Source organism: Macaca mulatta, chromosome 16 (assembly GCF_049350105.2).
Source record: "Macaca mulatta isolate MMU2019108-1 chromosome 16, T2T-MMU8v2.0, whole genome shotgun sequence".
Lineage (NCBI taxonomy): Eukaryota > Metazoa > Chordata > Mammalia > Primates > Cercopithecidae > Macaca > Macaca mulatta.
This window is the reverse complement of record NC_133421.1, coordinates 9,505,068-9,527,062: the sequence shown is the minus strand read 5'-3', so window position 1 is coordinate 9,527,062 and position 21,995 is coordinate 9,505,068. Positions and strand designations below refer to the sequence as shown.

At 52.8% G+C, this 21,995-nt stretch overlaps 1 protein-coding gene across 3 annotated transcripts; it reads right to left on the bottom strand.

Annotated features, from left to right (window-relative positions):
• Positions 1–475: 475 nt before the first annotated feature.
• GUCY2D (guanylate cyclase 2D, retinal) lies at positions 476–18,669 on the bottom strand. 3 transcript variants are annotated; one of them, XM_077970245.1, is made up of 21 exons: positions 18,552–18,628; positions 17,517–18,246; positions 17,132–17,436; positions 14,452–14,803; positions 14,007–14,091; positions 13,627–13,729; positions 13,123–13,224; positions 11,595–11,675; positions 8,511–8,717; positions 8,255–8,411; positions 7,607–7,756; positions 6,807–6,955; positions 6,068–6,231; positions 5,781–5,973; positions 5,330–5,504; positions 4,990–5,088; positions 4,810–4,904; positions 4,540–4,625; positions 4,277–4,388; positions 2,952–3,804; positions 476–1,960 (listed from the first exon to the last, which is right to left on the bottom strand). In XM_077970245.1, exons 2-19 carry the CDS (start codon positions 18,235–18,237, stop codon positions 4,301–4,303), a joined length of 3,312 nt encoding a protein of 1,103 aa, XP_077826371.1. In that variant the 5' UTR covers positions 18,238–18,246; positions 18,552–18,628; the 3' UTR covers positions 476–1,960; positions 2,952–3,804; positions 4,277–4,300. The 3 variants fall into 3 exon arrangements, with proteins under 3 accessions (XP_077826371.1, XP_077826373.1, XP_077826372.1); XM_077970246.1 differs by lacking the exon at positions 476–1,960 and having other exon boundaries at positions 2,281–3,092; positions 3,280–3,804; XM_077970247.1 differs by lacking the exon at positions 2,952–3,804 and having other exon boundaries at positions 476–689; positions 18,552–18,669.
• Between the last annotated feature and the right edge of the window lie 3,326 nt (positions 18,670–21,995).

Here is a 21,995-nt window from a genome sequence, read left to right as displayed (position 1 = left end):
CCACCGGCAGGTTTGTGAGGGGTCAGAGGTGGAGTGTGGGTTGTTGGTGAGGTCCTGCCCGGAGACCAGTGGACCTCACCTTTCCCATCTGGGGGCCCTGTTCCTTCAGTCTTGGACTCTGGCTCCCGTGGTTGTAGGTTATGGTCCATGGGTCATGGAGTCATGGCATAGATAAGCTCTGTCCTTCTCTTCTTCTCTCCTGCATACAATCAAGGGATGAAGTCACATCACCCACCTCAAAAGCATCAGAGACCCTGGTCTTTTCCAGCAGCCTGAGAGGCCTGAGACTTCCGCGGCTGGTTCTCTGAGCAGAGGAGTTCCTGGGGGCTGTTGTCCCCAGCCACTTCCCCTCTTCAGGCCATCTCTAAGGTTCAACCCTATCTGAAATCCTCCCTGGAAATGCCAGGGTTGAGCATTCCAGAGATGGGGGTGTCAAGACTACCCCTCCGGGCTAAAAGAAGCACACACCACGACATGGAAGACAGCACGCCTTTATTTCAGCCACCCTCCCAGGACCCAGGTACCACAGCACGTGCCCTGGTATCCACGGTGCAAGGTCCAGAAGAGCCCAGGGAACACAGCCCAGCAGTGCAGTGTCACAAATCCCTGCCAAGAAGCAGTTCACCCCACCTCCTCAAAGGGAGTGCCGGGAGTCCACTGCAGATGGGACAGGGAGCAGGGCCCAGGACCTGAGGAACAGCACACACCAAAAAAAAAGGCGCCGGGTGAGCCCCGGGACACGCTGTACAGTCTCTGCTGTGGATTGAAGCAGCAGCTATGAGAGGTCCCTGCTTTGGCCATCACTGCTCTGCCAGCTACACAGCCATCTCCAAGGCAAGGACAATCCCGAGTGTGGGCTCCTGGCGCAGGCCAGCTGGCAGAGGTAGTGTAAACACATCTGAAGGTGGGGGATGCCCAGTGCCAAGCCAGGCCCTGGTGCTCTCATGCGCTGGGAGTTGCCCAGTCCCCAGGAACAGCGTGGGGAGGACTTGAGTCAGCAGAGCCCTGAGACTGGATAACTGACTGGGTCCAGGAAACGAGATTTCCAGAGAAAGGATGGAAACTGCAGAGAAAGGCAGGGAGAGACTGCCAGGCAGAAAGGGGACTGTGGGGACACAAAGAGAGGAGAATAGGGCAGAGAGGGAGACAGGAACAGAGAGAGGAGAGGCTCAGGCTTCATCTTTTCCCTTCTCTTCTCCCACTAGATCTGTGAACTCTGGGTTGGGGGTTCCCCAAGTTCTTCTAGCTGGGGAGGGGTCAGGGCTCTTCTCCCCATCACATCTGGTCACTTGAGCTCGAGGCCAGCCTGGGAAGGAGGCTGAGCGAAGCTGGGAAGGAACCGGCTCAGCCCTGCCCACTCCACTTCTACCTCAAACTGCGTCTGCCCTCTGGCTCATTCTTCTCTGCTTCTGGGGGGAGCCCTGCCCAAGCCTGTCCCAGCTAATCTCTCTGCACCGAATCCTGGACTCTTCCTTGAGGCTGCCGAAATCTCACACCATTAACTATTCCAGGCCCTTGCAGGCAGGGATAGAGGGAAGGAAGGAGAAGGGCAGGAGGGTCGGGTACGGGAGGGAAGAGACAGGAGACTGAGAGCTCTGTCCACATGGTCAGGCCCAAGGCCAGAGATGTGAATCTGCCCTTCAATCCCTGGGACCTAAGTACAGAGAAAATCTTAAGGAAAATCTTCAGGAATGTAAATAACTTTTAAAAATTTGTGTGTGTGCATGTCTGGGATTTGTTTTGTTTTTAATCTTTAATTCATCATATTCAAACACAATTTAAAATGTTTTTGAAATTGCACTAAATTGCTCTCTCTAGCAACATTACCTTAGGTAACCAGAACTTACAAGTGCTGGGTTTTCGATGTTTGATACATTCTTCCCTTACCTTTAGGAAGGAGGGGAACACCACTAAGCCTGTGGAAGTCATGAATCAGTTAAAAAAAAAAAGGCAAAGCTCCCTCCAGGGGCCCCTATAATCCTAATACCTGCTAAAGAGTCCCAAGCTCAGTGTCTACAGGCACCAGGAGGGAATATAAAGGAATGTTCAGAAAATCTTGGTGTCCCGGAGTCTGTGGGGAGTGGTGATATCTGGATAAAGGGGACCGTTACTCTTTAGCCGCAGCAGAATGTGGTTAAGTGGTGACACAAACCTCATGTGAGGCTTCCGATTTCAAGAGAAGGGGGAAATCTGTTATACATTTTTAAAATGTGGAAGCTCTTGATTTGTTAGCTCAAAATGAAACACTCCATAGGCCAAACAAAACAAGTTTAGTGGCTAGTTTCCAGCCTGGCTTTATGAGAACCTTAGAGATTCTAAGATTTAAAGATCTTAGGGTGATTTAGTTCTATGATTCAGAAACTTTAATGAGCATGTCAATATTTTGCAGGAACTTGTTAAAATGCAGATCTTGACTCAGCAGGTCTGGGGTGGGGCCCTGAGAGCCTTCATGTCTAACGAGTTCACAGGCAATGCTGACCCTGGCCCACCAACCACACTTGGCGTGGTGAAGGTTTAGTTCCAGAATTCCCTCTCACTGTCGTACCCCTGGTCAATGATGTCTCCAGTTCTGCCTTCACCCCTCCAGGGACTGGATACTCACTACCTCTGGTGGCAGCCTAGGTGGTTTCCTAGCCTGCTGCAAACTTCTTCCAGGGTCTGTAGCAAGGGTGACAGACACCGAGAGTCAAATGTGCCAAGGCCCAGGCTCTAGAAGGTCTGAGGTTCACAAAGGAAACTTCAGCTGGGGACTTGCCAGGACAGGGCATTGGTAATTGTTGCAAAGATCTAAGCAGAGGTCAGGCGTGGTGTCTCACACCTGTAATCTCAGCACTTTGGGAGGCCGAGGTGGGCAGATCACTTAAGGTCAGTTCAAGACCACCCTGGGCAACATAGTGAAACCCCGTCTCTACTAAAATCACAAAAAAAAAAAAAAAAAAAAAAAAAGTTACGCAGGCGTGGTGGCAGGTACCTGTAATCCCAGCTACTCGAAAGGCTGAGGTAGGAGAATTGTTTGACCCTGAGAGGAGGAGGTTGCAGTGAGTCGAGATTGTGTCACTGCACTGCACTCCAGCCTGGGTGACAAAGTGAGACTCAAAAAAAAAAAAAAAAAAAAAAAAAAGCTAAGTAGAGAGGATTTTCTGTCCAACTGCTTGCTCAGCAGCTCCCAGTTAAACAGAGAATGCTGCTCTTCTTTGGGTGTTCTGGTTAGTCAAGGTGTGGTGCAATTTCCTTTCCCCAAAGCCTTGAAGCAAGCTTTTCTCTGCACTTGGGCATTACCTGATTGTGCCACAGGAGAAGGAGCCAGTTTCTGACTAGTGGTAGATGGAGATAGGAATGAAGCTTGAGGCTGAACAGAAGCCCTTGCCCACTCAGGCCATGTGACAAATCCTGCTCTGGTGGAACAGAACTCCACTTCCTCTGGGGTTTCCACTTCCTCTGGGGTTGGGGCATCAATCCCAGATCCTCCTTCCTGGGTCCTTGAGAGACACTGGGAAGCGGAGAATCCCTGACCCTCACATCCCCTGATGGATTCAGGGTTCCTGGTGCTGAGGGCCACAGCCACCCAGCTGTCAGGGGCACAGGGGCCATGGGAACCATTTAGGCCACCCCTCATTTCGCCACTGAGGGGATCACAGCAGACAGTGCGTGACACTTTCCCAAGGTCACGTGGCTGGTTTGCAACCAGCTCTTGTAAAGGCCCAAAATCCTTTGAGGCAGAGCTGGGCAGAGTCCACCAGCATTAGCCAGACTTCCAGTCACCGATAGCAGCAACTTTCAGGAAAAGGACCTTCCAGAACAATCCTGAAGAAAAGAGGGGTATCTCAGAGGGAAGCTGAGGAAAGGGGTCATGGGGTTCACCTAGGAAGGAGCGGGTCATGGGTCAGTTTCCTGCAGGAGGGGAGTGAGCAGGGCTTCCGCTTTCACATTGTCCTCTGGTGACTGCTGCCCCCTAGAGTTGTCTCCTGTGCAATGCACAGCCTGTGAGGCTTCTGGGGAAGCCAGGTTTATGTGATGGGGATGAGATAGGGCCAGGGAAGGGGTCACAGAAGGCCCCAATATAGAGTTTCCTAAGCCTGGATTCCCAGACCACTCCAGACCTACTGAGCCAAAATGTCTGCAGCGGGTGCTTGCCTGCCAGGGGAAGCCCCGGGGTTTAGGAACCCGCCTCGGCTCTCTGAAGTCAGAAAGGAATTGGGACACCTGGCTTGGGTGGGACGTTCTGCAGGCAGCAGAGGGGACGCGGCAGTTGGGGTGGGGGCGGAGGGGGCAGCACCTGTCTGGGGCCGGGCCTCACTTCTCAAGAAAACTGGCCCGGCCGAGCCTTCTCCAGCTTCCGTCGCCGCTCGGGTGGGATCTCCTGCAGGCTGATGCCGTGGTTGCTGGACCTGCAAGGAGGGGGCGGTGACCTCAGGGAAGGGGAATGGGGCGTGGGGGACAGGGCCCACGTCATCGCTGCCTCACGCGCGGGGCGTCAGACACAGAGCCGGAGGCAGCGATCCCTCGTCCCTCGCCCTGCCACGGAGGCCAGCCACTCACCCCGGTTGCAGGTCAGGCGGTTTGGGGATGGGCTTGTTGAAGCCGCGTCTGCCCACTAGCCAGAAAGTGTCCTCGGCGCCCTTGCCCTGGGGAGACATGGGAGAGGGAAGGACTTAGGCGGACTCGGGCGAGGGGTGGGGGATCTCGAGGTCTGGATGGAACTGGGAGACCGGGTCAGGAAGGGTGAGGGGAGGTTGCAGCCGTGGCCCGGGATGGGCGGGGCCTCAGGACAAGGCGGGGCCTCCAGGAGGGGGCAGGGTCCTGCCTCACCTTCAGCTCCGTGCGGCCTCGCAGCTCCACCTGGTAGCCCGAGTCCAGAGCACGGAGAATCCCCACGGTGCTCAAGTTCACGTGGATGCGGTAAGCTGTGGCGGTGGGGGACGCCGTGAGCTCGGGACTCACCTCCCGTGTCCCCCTCCCACCTCCCCATCTTGTCCCCGTCACACTCACGCAGCCCGGTGGACTCCATGCGTGAGGCGGTGTTGACCGTGTCCCCAAACAGGCAGTACCGTGGCATGGTGAGGCCCACCACGCCTGCCACGCATGGACCTGTGGAGATGCTGGGGGTTGGCGGGGCTAGCAGGACCGGCAGCTGGGCTGCACCTGGGTAGGGCCTTGGACGATCTTCGCACCCATAACCTCCACCAGCTCCCCAAATAAGCCTTGTTAAGCGCATCCTCTTCAAGGTAAGCCCCACTCCCCACTCCATGAGTTGCCTCCTCTACAGGAAATTTGGAGCCAGGCCCTAAAGAGGGAGATGGGCTGGAGCCTGGGAAGACCCGGGAGTTACCTGAGTGCAGGCCTATGCGAATGCGCACGGGAACCTCGGGCATATGGCGCATGCGGAAAGTGCCCACAGCACTGAGGATGTCCAGCGACATGTTGGCGATCTCTGCCGCGTGTCGCTGCCCATTCCTCTGGGGCAGCCCCGAGGCCACCATATAGGCGTCCCCTATTGTCTCCACCTGGGGGAAGAAGAAGTTGTGTGAATTCCCTTTTGAGTATTCCTCCCCCGTACACAAAGCGATTGCCTCTTGTCACGGGGTCCACCTGGGGATAGTGCAGAACCAGGTTGCTAGTGGAGGGACTGAGCTGGGGACTGGAGGAATAAATAAGGGACAGGAGGTCTGGGAAAGAAGACTGATTGAGCAGGTAGGCTAGGGGCTGAGCAGGAACGGCTGGCCTGGAGGCTGGTGAAGCTGAATTGAAGGTCAGGAGGGCTTGGCCCCTACACACTCCACCTTGTAGACATCGTGGGAACCAATGATGGCATCAAACAGCGTGTAGAGGTCGTTGAGCAGGTCCACCACCTCAATGGGCTCACTCATGGCAGAGATGGTGGTGAAGCCCACTATGTCACTGAAGTACAGTGTCACTTGCTCAAAGTATTCGGGCTCCACTGGTGTCCCCGTCTTCAAGGCCTCAGCCACAGACCTAGGGATAGCAGGCGGTGAGGTCACCTGGGGGCCACTCTGCCTGGCTGGGCTTCAGCTGCCCTCCCAGCCCACCCCTTCCCACTGGCACCCACGGAGGCAGCATCTGTGTAAGCAGCCGGTCTGTCTTCTGCTTTTCCAGCTCCAGCTCCTCTGTGCGCTCCCGGATCAGATCCTCCAGGTTACTGGAGTACTGCTCCAGCATCCGAAGCATCGAGTCAATGATGTTCGTCTTCCGACCCTTGTTGATGTTCTTGAACTAGCCATAGAAGGAAGCAGGTGAAGCTGCTGAAGGCCTGGGCTGCCATGCCCTTTTCATGCCCCCATCATGGGCCCTCTCACGGGGCTGTTCACTCTGAACACCCCCCTCCCCACCACCATTCATCTACCGTTCGTCAAGCACCCCTGGGGTGCTAGGCACTGTGTTTTCAGACATGATTAGGAGGCACGTGGGAAATGAGGCTTCCCAGAGAGCAGTTGTTCTCAGCTAGTAATTGACAGGGCACTGGAGCCAGCCCAATCCTTGGACTCCCAGGCCAACAGTCTTTCTGTCACAGGAGGCCAAGCACATACTTGGTTCTCAATCAATGTTATTTGAATTGAATTGAATATTCCTCCCACCCAGACAGAACTCCATGTCCCACTCCAAAGGCCTCCACAGCCTCCATTCTAATTCTGCCCCACCAAACCCCAAGTCCTCAGGCTACTCCTTAGGAGGCAGCCTGGAAGGCCAGAGGTCCTGCCAGCCTGCCTGCCTGCAGCTGTCTCAGGTTGCTGACAAGCATCAGGGATCCCAGAGGCCAGCCCAGTCCTTGCCCACTCCCAGCCCCTGACCAGGTCGAAAGTGTGGTCCATGGAGGGCCGAAGTTCCGGCTGCTCTGCCCAGCACTGCTTCATCAGGTGGATACACTCGACAGGTGCCTGGTCCATGGACACCAAGGGTCGACACAGTGGAGGGGGGCTCCGCACCCTCTGCACCACTTCTGGAGGCATGAGAGGACAGTGAGGGGGAGTGGCCTAGAACACAAGCTGCCTCTGGCCCTGGCCTGACTGTTGAAGACCAAGATGTGGGAGGGGGTGCCTGGCAGGGGTTTCTTTACATCAGAGCTTCAGTGTGTGTGTGTGGAGGGAGAGTACGGTGTGGAAGGGGGTTGCTAGGAGGAACAAGAGGACCTCAAACTCTGGGAGTCAGTAAGAGGGGACATAGGCAAAGAAACTAACATTTATTGTATGTAAGACAAGCGAGGGATAAGTGATCAAGTAGCTTGCTCAGAGTCCTGTGGGGAAGGGATGTAGATTGGAACCAGATTGGACTACCCTCTTACCCACTCCCCCTCCCCTGCTCCTCCCAGGGACCCCTGAGAACAGAGAGGAGCCTGCTCTGTCAGTTGTGGGAGCAGTTTGGGTCCAGGATCAAGACAGAGGAAGCTGTTGTGTTAGGACCTCATGAACCACCCTCCCCCGCCGGCCATGCACGGCTTTCTGTACCGGGACCCGCAGACGCCAGCTTTAAGGGGCCTCCGTATAATTGAGTTTCATCACTGTGCTTTGCTTTAGAGGAAAGAGTGAGGCTGGCTCTGTTCTAACTGCAGGGTGCCCCTCTGGCCCGAACTCCATGCACAGGGCAGCCTTACCCTCGGGAGTGAGCTCCAGCATGGCGTAAGGGGCACTGCGGCACACCACTTCTTGCATGATGATGGCCAAGCTAAAGACGTCACCAGCCAGCGTTCCCCGGCGCTCCAGGGCCGGGTCCCTAAGCAGCTCCGGGGCTGTCCACAGCTGGTCTGGGGATGGGGAAGGGGCTGTGGGGCCACTGGGAAAGACTCCCACCCTCATCAGAAAGCCCAGGTTGGCACCCAGACACCACCAACTCTGCAGCCTGAGACCAGTCTGAGACCCTGCAACCTGAGACCAGCCCTACAACTATCTCTAGGAGCCGTCTCAGAGAAAGCCTGGCCCTCACGAATAGGCCTTGCCCCTCAGACAAGGTGGTGCCCAGGGAAGGCTCATCTCTTGAGCGCAAGCCCCACCCTCAGGCAAACTTCCAGTTAGAGCAAACCCAGCTGCAGGCAGCTCAGGCACAAGTCCCGCCCCCAGCAGCCCCGTCTCCTCAGTCACAGAGCCCACCCTCTCAGAGGCCACGAGATCTTTTTCTGTAGCAGTTGTGTCTGGTGGATGCAGGATGGAGAGAGTGCGAGGGCGGAGGTAGGGAGGAAGCAGGGGAGAAGCCCTTGAAATAATGGGGATCCCAGTGGATGCTGCTCTGCACAGGAGACTCTTACCCTCTGCTCTGGGAGGCTCCGGTAGCACCTTCTGTGCTTCCAGCAGTCTCCCGTGGCCGTGGTCAGTGATCTTGAGTACGAATCTGCCATCCACTATGCAGTTCCGTGACTTCAGCCGCCCATGAGCTACGCCTCGATGGTGCAGATACCTTATTCCCTTGGAATGGGTAGGGTAAGAGGCAGCCTCAGCCTGCTTGGTTCCCTTGCTCCCCATCCCTGCCCCCAGGACGTCACCCCACCACCCCCCGACACACACCTTGATAAGGTCCAGCAGGAGGGAAGACTTGAACATCCAGTCCAGCTTTATTTCTCTCTGAGCGAGGAGGTCCTGGAGGGAGCCCCGCGTGCAGTGCTCTGAGACCACAGCCAGGTTGCCCTCCCAGAGGGCCGCAGGGCCTTCTGCTCCCCGAGCCAGGAAGAGCCCCAGGTAGAGGGCCACGTTCTCGTGCCGGAGCTCCTGGAGCTGAGAGGGGGATAGTTGACTGGCATTTTCTGCCCAGGGGCAATGCGGGGAGGCGCTGTTAATCAAGATCTGTTTTTGAGTATCCAAACTCAGAAGATGAGATTTGTACAAATGGTGGATGAAATGGTTGATAGGGTATGTAGGGAGGCTCTCTTCTACACACAGTTCTCTTTTTGGAAAAAACAATATAGTCAAGGGCCACTGTTCGGATACCGAGTGTGGTTTAGCCTAATGCTGTGAATGAAAAGACAATTTTGCATTGGTGATCAGGACCTAGGCAGGTTCGGATTTATTGATCATAAGCCTTTTTTTTTTTTGTTAGACACGAGGTCTCACTCTGTTGCCCAGACTGGTATGTAGCAGCATGATCATAAGTCACTGCTACCTTGCATTCCTGGGTTCAAGCGATCCTCCGACCTCAGCCTCCTGAATAGCTGGGACTACAGGCTTGTGCCACCATGCCTAGACAACATTTTACATTTTTTTTCTGTAGAGATGGGGGCCTTGCTATATTGTCCAGGCTGGTCTTGAACTCCAGGCTTCAAATGACCCTCCCACCTCAGCCTCTCAAAGTGCTGGGATTATAGGCCTGAGCCACCACGCCTGGCCCCAACCATAAAACTTTGAACTGCCTGGGTCTTAAGGGAAACAGCTCATGAAGGACAAGCTCCTGGAACCACCATCCTCTCCTTCTCACTTAACAGCCTTTGCTGGGAGAACCAAGGAGGAGCTATGCCACTTTCTTTCTTTTCTTTTATTTATTTATTATTTTTTTTTTTCAGATAGTCTTATACTATCACCCAGGCTGGAGTGCAGTTGGCCAGTCTCGGGTCACTGCAACCTCCGCATCCTGAGCTCAAGTGATTCTCCCATCTCAGCCTCCTGAATAGTTGGGATTACAGGTGTGTGCCACCATACCTGGCTAATTTTTGTATTTTTAATAGGGACGGGGTTTCGCTATGTTGGCCAGGCTGGTCTTGAACTCCTGACCTCAGGTGGTCCACCCACCTCGGCCTCCCAAAGTGCTGGGATTACAGGCATGAGCCACCGTGCCTGGCCTGAAGCTGTGCCACTTTCAAAGGACACCAGAAATGGCTTGTGCCTGCAACCGAGCCGGTAGCTGCTGTGCTGGGCGTTACATCATTGTGTCAATCAGGTCTGAGACGCCCACCCTCCCCAAGTTAGGGAAGACAGGACTGACTGTGCTGCAGGACAGTGACCTCACAATTGGGGCATGCTGGAAAAAAAGGTGGCTTAGCTGGCTGACTGGTGCCCTTTCTAGATTGTCCTTGGACCACATGCCCAATAAGGGGATACTTTTTTTTCTTTTTCTTTTTTTTTTTTTTTTTGAGATGGAGTCTCACTGTGTTGCCCAGGCTAAAGTGCAGTGGTGTGATCTCCGCTCACTGCAAGCTCCGCCTCCCGGGTTCATACCATTCTCCTGCCTCAGGCTCCCAAGTAGCTGGGACTACAGGCACCCGCCGCCATGCCTGGCTAATTTTTTTGTATTTTTAGTAGAGACGGGGTTTCACCATATTAGCCAGGATGGTCTTGATCTCCTGACCTCATGATCCACCTGCCTCGGCCTCCCAAAGTGCTGGGATTACAGGCGTAAGCCACTGTGCCTGTCGGAAAATTTTGGTGGATACTTTTCATTTTAAACACCTGGTGTTAAATGGTGATCAAGTTCATTAACCCCCATACACATAGTCCACTTAAGTCACTGCATCTGTGACCAAGAGCTCCTGTAGAGGAATCAGGGAAGGAGGCCAGGCCCAGGCTGCATGGTGTGGAGGTAAAGGGAGACACTAAGGTCGTAAGGACCAGAATAAGCCATTTTACAGCCTCCTTGCCAACTTTCCACTTCATTCAGAACGTCTAGGGTTATTCTGCAAAAGTGGCCCGACAGAACCAGAAACTCATTTTTTTCTTTTCTCTTTTTTTAAGACAGAGTTTCACTCTTGTCACTCAGGCTGGAGTGCAATGGCACCATCTCGGCTCACTGCAACCTCTGCCTCCCAGGTTCAAGTGATTCTCCTGCCTCAGCCTCCTGAAGTAGTTGGGATTACAGGCGCCCGCCACCATGCCCAGCTAATTTCTTTGTATTTTTAGTTGAGACGGGGTTTCACCATGTTGGCCAGGCTGGTCTTGAACTTCTGACCTCAGGTGATCCACACGCCTCGGCCTCCCAAAGTGCTGGGATTACAGACGTGAGTCATTTTTTATTTTCTATCATTTGCTCAACAAACATTCACTGCGTCTCTCTAATGTTCCAGACACTGTGTTGGGTGCTGGGAATACAATGGAGGGGAAGGAGGAGGCCCTCACTCAGCTTACAGTCCAGTAAGAGAGGCAGAAACAAGCGGGCAGACAGATGAACATATAACTGCACATTGCAACAAGATCGAAGGAAAGAACTAGTGGTGTGACAGGGAATAATGAAAGCCTACTCCAGGGTGAAGGAAACAACTTTTTTTTTCTTAATTTTGACAGGGTCTTGCTCTGTCACCAAGGCTGCAGTGCAGTAGTATGATCACAGCTTATGGTAACCTCCAACTCCTGGGCTCAAACAATCCTCCCTCCTCACCCTCCAAAAAGTAGCTGGGACTACAGGCATGTGACGCCACACCCAGCTAATTTTTAACGTTTTGGAGAGACGGGGATTCTTTATGTTGCCCAGGCTGGTCTTGAACTCCTGGCCTCAGGTGATCTTCCCTCACATCTGCCTCTCAAAATGCCAAGATTACATGTATAAGCCACCACACTCAGCCAGAGGGGACACTTAACTGAGACCTACCTCTGTACCCAGCTGCAAAGAGAAGGCAAGAAGGGAGAAACCGATGGCCACCTAGGCCCCATCACAGGCCCAAGTCTCACCTTGGAGAAGGCCGTCTTGGTTGCTGGGCGGATAGCTATGTGCTGATCCCCTGGGAATTTCTTCAGCCAAACCCTGTCTCCCTGCAGCAAAGAGGATGGGGGTAGGGAACTCAGTCTCTTAAAATCCCATGATGGACCCCTCCCCCCCATTTCCATTGGCTCACTGTCCCAGAATGCATCTTCCATGTGACAAAATGCATTGAAGCAAGGGGTTTGATGTCTGCCCATCCGCTTCACGGGCAGCTGGGAGAGGACCCACCCCTGGATGACAGATATTCAGAAGCTATGGATGGCTGTCCTCACTACCCCAGGGGTGCCCACCAATAGTCCTATTAAGTGAATTAATACAACCACAAGCATCATCGACATCACAACCCTCATCACCATCCACTGCCATGAGAGAGCATGTTCTGGGAGTAAAGAATCTGGATAGATCAGGCTTTATTGTAAAGTAACTGAACTATAGACAGCTCCCCTCCGGATGCTGGACCTCATCCTCAGCTGTTGGCAGGGCCAGTGCATGGGCATGGGACCTGTGCAGTCACACAGGGCCTCATCTCAGAAAGGCCCGAACTTGGTTCAATGACCTCCTGCCATCATCTTGAATGAACGAGGAGCCCCTCATTTCTATCTTGCCCTGGATCTCGCTAATTACGCAGGTAGCCCTGTCTGTTTATAAGGGATTTGGACTAGAAGGGGATTGGGGTTTAGTACTGACCCCTAAGGAGCATTTGGAAATAAATGTGGGGACATTTTTAATTGTCACAAAACCTAGGAGCTACATTTGGTGGACAGGGCCAGAGACAAGAAACACTGAACATTCTTCAAGGCACAGAGTAGTCCTATTCAATTTAGGACAATCTGCCCCAAATGACAATAGTGCCTCCTCTGAGAATTGGCCGTGATAATCTCCAGGTGACATGATAGGAGCCGCTGCATTCCTTCCCATGACCTGAAGCCCAGGAGCTTTAAATTTCTACTCTCTTGATTTGCTCAGCACTCTCAGCTCTCTCTGAATCTGTTCTCATTATCTCCCCTCCACTTGACCACATTCAGATTTACCAGCCCCAAAGTTTATGTCCTAATACTTTTGTGACTTTCTTTTCCCCCTCTAGGGGTTGCTGTTCCTGAGTCTGGTCTGGATTGTGTGGAAATGCTGAGGGGTAGGGCCAGAGGCTCTGATCGGGTAGGAGATGGCCTTAGTGGCCACACCAGGTTACATGCTGGTCCCAGCATGCTCCCCAGCAGCTCCAGCCTTCAGTCTCTGGGTCACTGTGATTAGCTTTTGAGGAGCCCTCACCCAGATAGTGGCTAGGGAAAAATCCTTGGAGAGGGAAGATTCTTAGGTTCTTCCCTTTGAGGGATCCATGACCTTTCCCTAGATCCTGTCTGGGCTCCCATCCCCCATCTCCTGGAGCCTGCAGGATCTGGCATGACTCCCTGTCCTCTTGAGAGTACGCCTCCCCTCTGCCCAGGGCCTGAGCATTCTTCCCCTACTGTCTCTCTGTCTGGCTGGGGTCAGGCTCACCTCATAGACGCCAACGTTGGGGCTGTCCGTGGGTTGGCTGGGGCCACTGCGAACGTCTGACATACTGCGGGCAGCCAGACTTGATCGACTCCCCTGGGCCACCTAGCAGGTAGAGGTCAATGCAAGAGGTCAAAATATATTCTGGTGTCAGAGTCCTGGGTTGAGGTCAGGCTGAGTTTTGGGGATGTAAAGATGGGAGGCGAAGGAATCTCAATGAGGGAAGGTGATAATGACATTACTCCCCAAGTGCACGCTTTACAGTTTACAAAGCAAACATTCATTTTCTTGTTGGAGCTTCACCTCCCACCCAGGAAAGTAGTCAGGACAGGTACTGTTACCCTCATTGCACAGATGAGGGTGCTGATCCCTACACTTCAGACTTGGGACAGAACTGGGGTAGAAATCAGGCTTCCCAAGTAGGGAGCTGGGGTGGGGACTTTCCCAGGGAAGGAACCAAATTTACAGAAAGAAGACAACTGGCTCCTGCCTCCCTGCCTCCCCCACCTTTCGAGAGGTGCCCCCATGTGGGTGGAGAAAGGTGATGTCGTCCACAGTCAGGATGATCTTGTTGGGACCGGAGACCATTTGAATGTGAAGTAGCTGGTGCCTGGTGGAGAAAGAGGTCATCTCCACCAAGGGCACCAAGATCCGTGAGAAGAGAGCAGCAGGGGATGGGGTGGAGGGATAATGCTGGCTCAGGGGAGGGGTCCTGGAGGGCAGCCATCCCCAAACCAGACATCCCTGGGACTCTACCAGCCCACCAGAACCCCCTCACCCCAAGAAAAATCTCTTCTACTCTTGAGTGAACCCAGACTGCTGTTTTTGATGCAGACTTCCATTTCTGGCACAAACTCACTTCCTACTTACCTCATTCCACTACTCACCTCACATAATGGGCCAGGAAGGCCCCAGCCAGCCCCATCCCAACCACCAGGAGGAAGCCAAGAAAGACGAGGCCCGGCTCCAGTCCTGAAGGGACAGTGACAGGAGGTATACTGAGGAGCGATACCAGGGAAGGCCTCTTCTCTAGGGAGGCATGGAGTCATGCCAAATGCTGGCCCCTCCAGGAAAGGGGGATGGGGGCCAGCATTTGGCAGGCCTATGACCTCTAGGGGGAGGTCATAGATTCCTCAAAGGGGAGAGTCTGGGAATGCTAGAAAGTTTCCAAGAGGGCTTTGGAGCTCAGCAAGAGAGGGGTCCTGTGCAAGCCAGGGGCGGGGAGAGGGCCTAGAAGGGCATCGAAGATGGATTACAGGATAGAGTCCACTCTCTTTCACCACTTCGTGGATGGTCCATGGGGATTCTCTCAGTGGGGGCGAGCGCCCTCACCTCCACCGCAGATGTTGTTTGGATCGAACCAGCACGAGGGGTCAGGTCCGGGTGCTGATCCCCCACGCGGGAAGTGCATCGGGGTCCCGGCGGAGAGAAGGGAGCCCCGGGTAGGATCCAGCATGTATGTGGCAAAAAGCCGGTCTCCCACCGCGTCCGTGTCTAGCAGCACGAATGGAGGCTCCTCGTCTCCTCCTAGGTCCCCGCAGAAGCCAGGGACCTGCGCATCCCAGACGTGGCGGGCCACAGCTGCTCCGGACACCCATCTGCCACCCGCGGCAGCCCGCGCTTCTGCCACGCCCCTCACCAGCAAGAAGACCGCGTCATAGATGGTGCCAAAGAGTGGAGAGACCTGGAGAAGGACAGTAGGGGCTCAGAGGTCGGGGTCACAGTCCACAGACAGACCAGAATTCCCTGGCCACACCAATTCTTTCACAGCCGGTCAAGCCCAGGGTATCCACTGTTCCCACCTTCCAGTTAGTTGTTCCCAGGATCCCTCCCCATTGGCTATCTCTTCCTCCCTCCCCATTGGCTAACTCTTCCTCCCTTCCCATTGGCTATCTCTTCCTCCCTCTCCATTGGCTATCTCTTCCTTCCTCCCCATTGGTTAATGTTTCATCTCTCCCCATTGGCTAGCTCTTCCTCCCTCCCCATTAGCTAACTCTTTGTCCCTCCCCATTGGCTAACTCTTCCCCTCTTTCCATTGGCTATCTCTTCCTCCCTCCCCTATTGGCTGTCACACCTGCTCTCTCCACTAACTGGTTCCTCTTTTCAGGACTCAGCCTCCTCTCTGACCATTGGTTGATTCTAACTCTACATCACCTGTAGATTCTCTCTTCTTCCTGTTGGTTGCCCAGAATATAGTTTTAATCTCATCACCTACCATTCACCTGAAAGCCTTCTCACCTATCTTTTGGTTGGCCTCTATTTTCTGTTTTTCCTTAAAAGAACAAAAAATAAAACTAAACAAAAACAAAACAAACAAAAAACCTTCTCCATTGTTACCACCCGAGCTTATGAGGCCTCTCTATTATTCCCAGTTGCCATCTCTCAGAGAGCCAGGCACTGTGCAGAGCACCAAAGATGTATCAGTGTACAAGACAGACCCTGTCTCAAGGAACCTTTCTTCTAGCCAAAGAGACAGGGGTGTTCAGGCAGTGCAATGAGTAAAAGTAGAGAAACTGAGGGAGCTGTAGAGACAGGAATGGGTGTCTCCAACCTAGGCTGGGGACAGAAGGAGCTGTGGGATGAGTCAGAATTATCCAGGGCAGGCAGGGACAAGAGAGAGGACACAGCACACTCAGAAGCTCAGAGGCAAAAGAGAAGGACACATTTAGAGAACCCAGAGTAGCTTGGTCTGGTTGAAGTTCATGGAAGGTGGAAGAGAGAGAAAGACAGGAGAGCTGGTAAGCCATGTGGAGAGGCCTGCATCTATCCAGGGCAACAGAAGTCACTGTGAGGCTTTGAACAGGGGCACGACAGGGTGAGATCTGTCAGATTTCTGAAGCTTGATCTGGTTGTTGGGTGGAAAAGGGTGTTGGGCAGGTGAGTGTTGAAGCAAAGACCATCTGAGAGATTATGTTTTGGGATTTGGGCTGGGGGTGCTGTGGCCTGAATCAGGGCAGTGACAGTAAAGGTGGAGAAAGTGGACGAATTCAAATGATCTTTAGGAAGTAACAGTAACAGTGCTTGATGTCTGGAAGTGGGGGCGAAGAATTCAAGGAATCAAGGGTGACTCACAAGCTCAGAGGCTTGGGCAGCGGAGGGGACAGCCGCGGTACTTACTGAGAGCTGAAGAGCTTTTCTCTCTACTTTCTCAACCTCCTTCTCTCCACTGCCGACCCTCCCTCCATCCCATGTCACTATGATTCCTAATCTGTATTCTCTTCTGACTATTCCCATTACCACACCGCACCGCCTCCACTGGCCACCTCCAGTCCTCTTGGAGGAATCTAGGGGCATTGGTGGGAAATTGCAACCCCTATGACCCACAGCCTTCTCTCGTGCAGCCCCCTGTGAGCTGGGCCTTTGTGGTGGTTAATTCACTGCCCATTGACATCTAAATTCCCTTCTCATAGTGGTTTCTAGTCCTCCTTTGTGGCTGGAGTAAAGTTAGATGATCTGAACTGGGATTCTGGGGACTTGGGGAACCCTAGGTAGTAGCTGGATGTTGGAAATGCACTATGGATCTGGTGAGGATTGCCCCTGGATCCACCCAGGGAACTTTCTGCTTCTTGCAAGGTGTCTAGGCCCTTAAAAAGCTAAGACCACCAGATGATGCCCCAGAGGAAATACCTCTGAACTAGGGATGAAGGTTGGATTGGCATCCTCCCTCCTTCCTGCTTTCAAGAACATCAAGTATTTATTTTAGACAGCTGGGAATATGTGGTGGTGGAAATGGGTTTACTTTGAAGTCAATTGCAAAAGGTTTTGCAGTTGACAGTTCATTAGAGCTTACTGCTTGATGTTGGACTTGAGAGGTCTCATTGCCTACTCTCTGGAGGCAATCCCCATACACTAAGAGATCCCAGGCAAGGCCAGAGCCTCTGCATTACCTAGGAAACTCCAAACAGCTAGAGCTGCCAGTGGTTCTTTCTCCATTGGCTCCATCCTCCTCTCCCCGCTTTGGCTGTCCTCTCCCCTCTCCCTTGCCTTCTTCCCTCCTCCCAGGACCATCTACCTGCTGCAGATTGAGGTCAGAGGGCAGCTCGCGGCGCTCTTGGGCCCTGCGCAGGCTGTCCAACACGCTGCCTTCAGAGGGACAGTGGCGCGTGAGAGTGAGCACGGCATCATGGGCCCTGCGAAGCTGGGAGCTGTTGGCGAGTGCAGCTAAGGCCTCCGGGCCTGGGGACAAGGCGTAGTGGACTGTGTCGAAGGGCAGGAAGACCAGGGAGCCATCGGTCAGGCCCAGTTCCTCCGCGGCCTCCAGGAGGTAGCGCTGCTCCTCGCCGCCCAGCAGCACCGAGTGCATCACCATGATCACTGCTGCGGACAGAGGCTTGGCTCGCGGCGCCGCCCGGCTGCCGGCAGGACCCGCCGACCTCGCACCCTGCAGGGGAGCCTACCTGTGACCCTGGGCCCGTCCCGAACCTTCCTCAGGGCCTCCCGGGCTCCAGACAGGTCCAAGGGCTCCATGGAAGTCACGGAGGCGACGGGCAGGCCCCGGGCCCTGAGTGCCGTGGACAGTGAGTGTCCCGCCTCCACCCACAGGTCCTGGGGGGCGGTGACCAGGGCCACGCGCGCCCAGCCGAATGCGCGAAGCAGGGCGTAGAGGGCGTCCGCTGCGGGGGTCAAGGCAGGGGCCGTGGTGCCCGCCGCCTGCGTCCCGGGGCAGCCCCAGGGCACCAGCGCGATCCCGGCTTCTTCGGCGAGCAGCTCGGCCGGCCGGCAGGCCGCAGGGTTCACCGGACCCACGAGACCCGACACGCGGGTCAGCGCGGAGGACACGGCCCCCAGCGAGCCCGGCGTCCGGCACGGCTCGGGCAGCAGCGCGACCTCGAAGCGGGGGCCGCCGGCCAGGTCGGGGTCGCGGTTCAGGCGGGCGGCGGCCAGGCGGGCTGCCAGGTCCGCGCGGGCCCGGGAGAAGATGGGGTCGCAAGCCCAGGGGCCCAGGACGCCCACAGTGAACACCGCGGAGAGGGCGGGGGGCTGCAGCAGGAGCAGGAGCAGCAGGAGCGGGAGCCGGGGCAGGGCCCGGGGGAGGCGGGGCAGGGCCGGAGCCCACCGCGCGGGGCCGCAGAGCCTGGGGTCAGGAAGCCCACCCGCTCGGCGGGCGCAGGCGGTCATTGCCGGCTTCTGCGAACACAGACGGAGAAGGCTGAGCGACTGAGACCCCCGGCCTCCCTTAGGGTTCTCCCCGTAACCCAGAGTTTCTCCAAGCCCGAGTAACCCATGGGATGATTCTGTTGCTACCGCCCCCTCCAGAGGCTGGGAAGACTAACTGGGGCCAAGGACACCGCCCCGAAGCCCCCTTCTGCCGCCCCGGCTTCCCGCTCCCATCCGGCTTGCCCCTCCCCCCGTTGGAGGCGTCAGGGGTCAGCAGGGACTCGCCTGCGCCCTCAGACCGACCCTATCCCAGCGGAGGGGCCTCTGACACTTACCGGGAAGTCCGGGGCTCGGGCCCACGGCCCCGGTGAGGGGTCACAGGGCCGGTCCCCCTTTTGACGCCCGCCCACAGGTCTTCCTTGTCAGCCCAGGCCAGGGCGGGGGCGTGGATACAGCCGGCCAGAGCCCTTAATCTCCCCAAGCTGATTAGGGTCCTTAATTAGGCAGGGAGGGGCGGGCTAGTGGAGGATGAGAGCCCCTACTGCGCCTTTCTGGGGTGGGATCTGTCCTGGGTTCCAGGTAGTCAGTCAGATCCTTTCCCCTCCATGCCTTCCAGCCCCCCACATCACCCTCATCACCACCACCCCTGCACAAAAGCAGCCGCAGGTTCCCCTTTCAGCCTTGGGCCACACTGCTCTGCTCAGCCAGAAAGTGACAATCACCTGCCCATGGGCAGCTGTGGGTGATCCGTCCTGGAGAAGAAACTCTGATCTCAGTCCCTTTCCTTACAATCTTCTGTTTCCAGTTCTGCCAGCTAAGTTCAAGCTCCATCCTTTGGCTGGCAAAGTCTATATCCCAGAGACCAAACCCACACCAAGCTGACACCTGCCTTTCTTCTTTCAGTGCTCTTCTCTCTCTCACCACACTTGATTCTCTGACCTCTGCTTCTCCATGCCTAGAAAACCACCCCTTTGGCAGGACCTCAGGAAGTAATGAAAAGAGCTTTGGCCTCAGACAGACCTGGGTTCCAAGTCCCTCTTACTGATTTTTGGACCTTGGACAATTGCTTAATCTGAAGATTGTTGTGAAAATGAATATAATTGCCCAGACGGCAAGAATAGCTAACAATTTTAGAGAAGAGTATAATGGAAGATGCCCTATAAGATATACAAATTTATTATAAAGCAATAGCAATTATATATTTATGTAAATATATAATATATAAAACATAGCAATTATATAAATATGTAATTATACAATATTGAAACAGCAATTATATAAATATATATTCTAAAACCATAGCAATTATATATTATATATTTATATAAATCCACATTACGTAGTGATAGCAATTATATATGTATATTTATTATAAAGCTATAGCAATGAAGACTTCATAGTTTGGGCACAAGGATAAACAAATGGACCAATGAAATAGAATCTACAGTACTGAAACAAGCACAGCAAATGTGTGAAGTGGACATTTCTTACCAACTGGGAAAGAATGAACTTCAACAAATAGAGCTGATTAGCCATCTGGGGGGAAATAGAATTCAATCCCTATCACACACCATACACAAAATCTATTCCAGGTCAAAGACCTATATGTGAAAAATAAAACTTAAAAACTTTTAAATAAATCATTTTCAGACATGGTGGCAAAGATTGGATAAGGTAAGAATCATTAGTGGATTTGAAAGCTAGGGGGAAATGTTGGATGAGGAGCAGGACTTTTGCAGTCTAAAAGTATCTCCCTACAGATTGCCATGAGTTGGAAGGGAGGGGGGAATAAAATAAAAAACAGTCATTGTATTGTACAGTGGGGAAATAGGGCAATACTTTAAGCAAGTGATCAGAATTAACCATGAGGGGCAGAGAGACATTCTGTGCCTCCAGATGTGATACCCTGAGAAGGACATAATACTATGTCTACGCAATGCTGCACAATACATCTCTGCAATGTTCCAGCATTACTTCAAATCTAATCACAAGGAAACATCAGATAAACACTAAATGAGAAATGTTCTATTAAAAAACGTGGGGAGGGGCCGGGCGCGGTGGCTCAAGCCTGTAATCCCAGCACTTTGGGAGGCCGAGATGGGCGGATCACGAGGTCAGGAGATCGAGACCATGCTGGCTAACACGGTGAAACCCCATCTCTACTAAAAAATACAAAAAATTAGCCGGGCGAGGTGGCGGGCGCCTGTAGTCCCAGCTACTTGGGAGGCTGAGGCAGGAGAATGGCGTGAACCCAGGAGGCGGAGCTTGCAGTGAGCTGAGATCCGGCCACTGCACTCCAGCCTGGGCGACAGAGCGAAACTCCGTCTCAAAAAAAAAAAAAAAAAAAAAAAAAAAAAAAAACGTGGGGAGGACTGCATTCTTCAAAAATGTCGATGTCATATAAGGCAAATAGAGGTTGAGGAACTGTTTCAGATTAAAGGAACCTAAAAAGACATGATAAGTATATGCAACACCTCCCCTTAGTTTGGATTCTGTATCATTGGATTTTTTTTAAAGTGCTATAAGGTTATAGAACTTGAGGCCGGGTGCCGTGGCTCATGCCTGTAATCCCAGCACTTTGGGAGGCCGAGGCAGGCGGATCACTTGAGGTCAGGAGTTTGAGACCAGCCTGTCCAATATGGTGAAGTCCCGTCTCTACTAAAAATACAAAAATTAGCCAGGCGTGGTGGAGTGTACCTGTAATCCCAGCTGCTTAGGAGACTGAGGCAGGAGAATCACCTGAACCTGGGAAGTGGAGGTTGCAGTGAGCCAACATTGTGCCACTGCATCCCAGCCTAAGCAACAAAGCGAGACTCCATCTCAAAAAAAAAAAAAAAAAAGAAAAAGAAAAGAAAAATGGTTATAGGGCTTCTGGGGTTATAAAAACGCTATAAAGAACATCAACATTAACCAAAAAATTGGCAATTGACAAAATTGGAATATCACAGGAGATTCAAAACAGTGTAAAGTTATAAAGTTAGTAACGGTAGTGTAGTTATGTTAGACTATCCCTGTTCATAGGAAATACACACTGAAGTATTTAGTGGTAAAGCATCATGTATGTAACTGACCCTCAAGTAGTCCAGAAAAAATATATATTAGATATGATATATGGTATGTTGTATATATTATCTATTTAAATGATAAACAAATGGGGTAAAATGCTAACAATAGGTGAATCTGGGTAAAAAGCCTGTCAATGTTCTTTGCATAATTTTTATTTTTGCAACATTTTTTAAGTTTGAAATTATTTCCAAATAAAAAGTTAATTACAAATGTTAGATTGTAGAATTCAATGAAAGTAGATCTGCTCTGAAGAACAACAAAAAAAGAAAAAATAAGAAAATAGAAAAATAAAAAAAGAGCAGAAATTTTTAAGAGAAAAAAAGACATAGATTGAAAAGACATCTTTATCAATTCAGGGTAGGAATGGATTTATTAAACAAGACACGTTGGCCGGGCGCGGTGGCTCATGCTTGTAATTCCAGCACTTTGGGAGGCTGAGGCTGGCCTCCCAAATATATTTGGCAAAATATTAACATCAGTTAGTTTTTGGTGGTAAACAATCGTTATATGTAGGGGTTTTCTGTATGCTTGAAATGTTTTCTAATTTAGATTTAAAAAAATTTGTAAACAAAAAGTTTAGATGTCTGACCTATAGCAGAGTTCCAAAATTCAGTAGGCGTCAATATTCGTATCTGTAGTGCTGTGCTTTTTACTTTCCATAAGAGTTACCTCCCCACATCTCCTATCTTCTGACTCAACATCTCTACATGAAA

Coding starts and splice junctions, on each gene's coding strand:
- GUCY2D (XM_077970247.1), bottom strand. CDS start 18,237: ATGACCGCCTGCGCCCGCCGAGCGGGTGGGCTTCCTGACCCCAGGCTC. Junction 7,757..8,254: donor GGAGCCTCCCAGAGCAGAGG/GTAAGAGTCTCC, acceptor CCCCATCCCCAG/ACCAGCTGTGGACAGCCCCG. Junction 4,389..4,539: donor CCGCCTGACCTGCAACCGGG/GTGAGTGGCTGG, acceptor CCCTCCTTGCAG/GTCCAGCAACCACGGCATCA.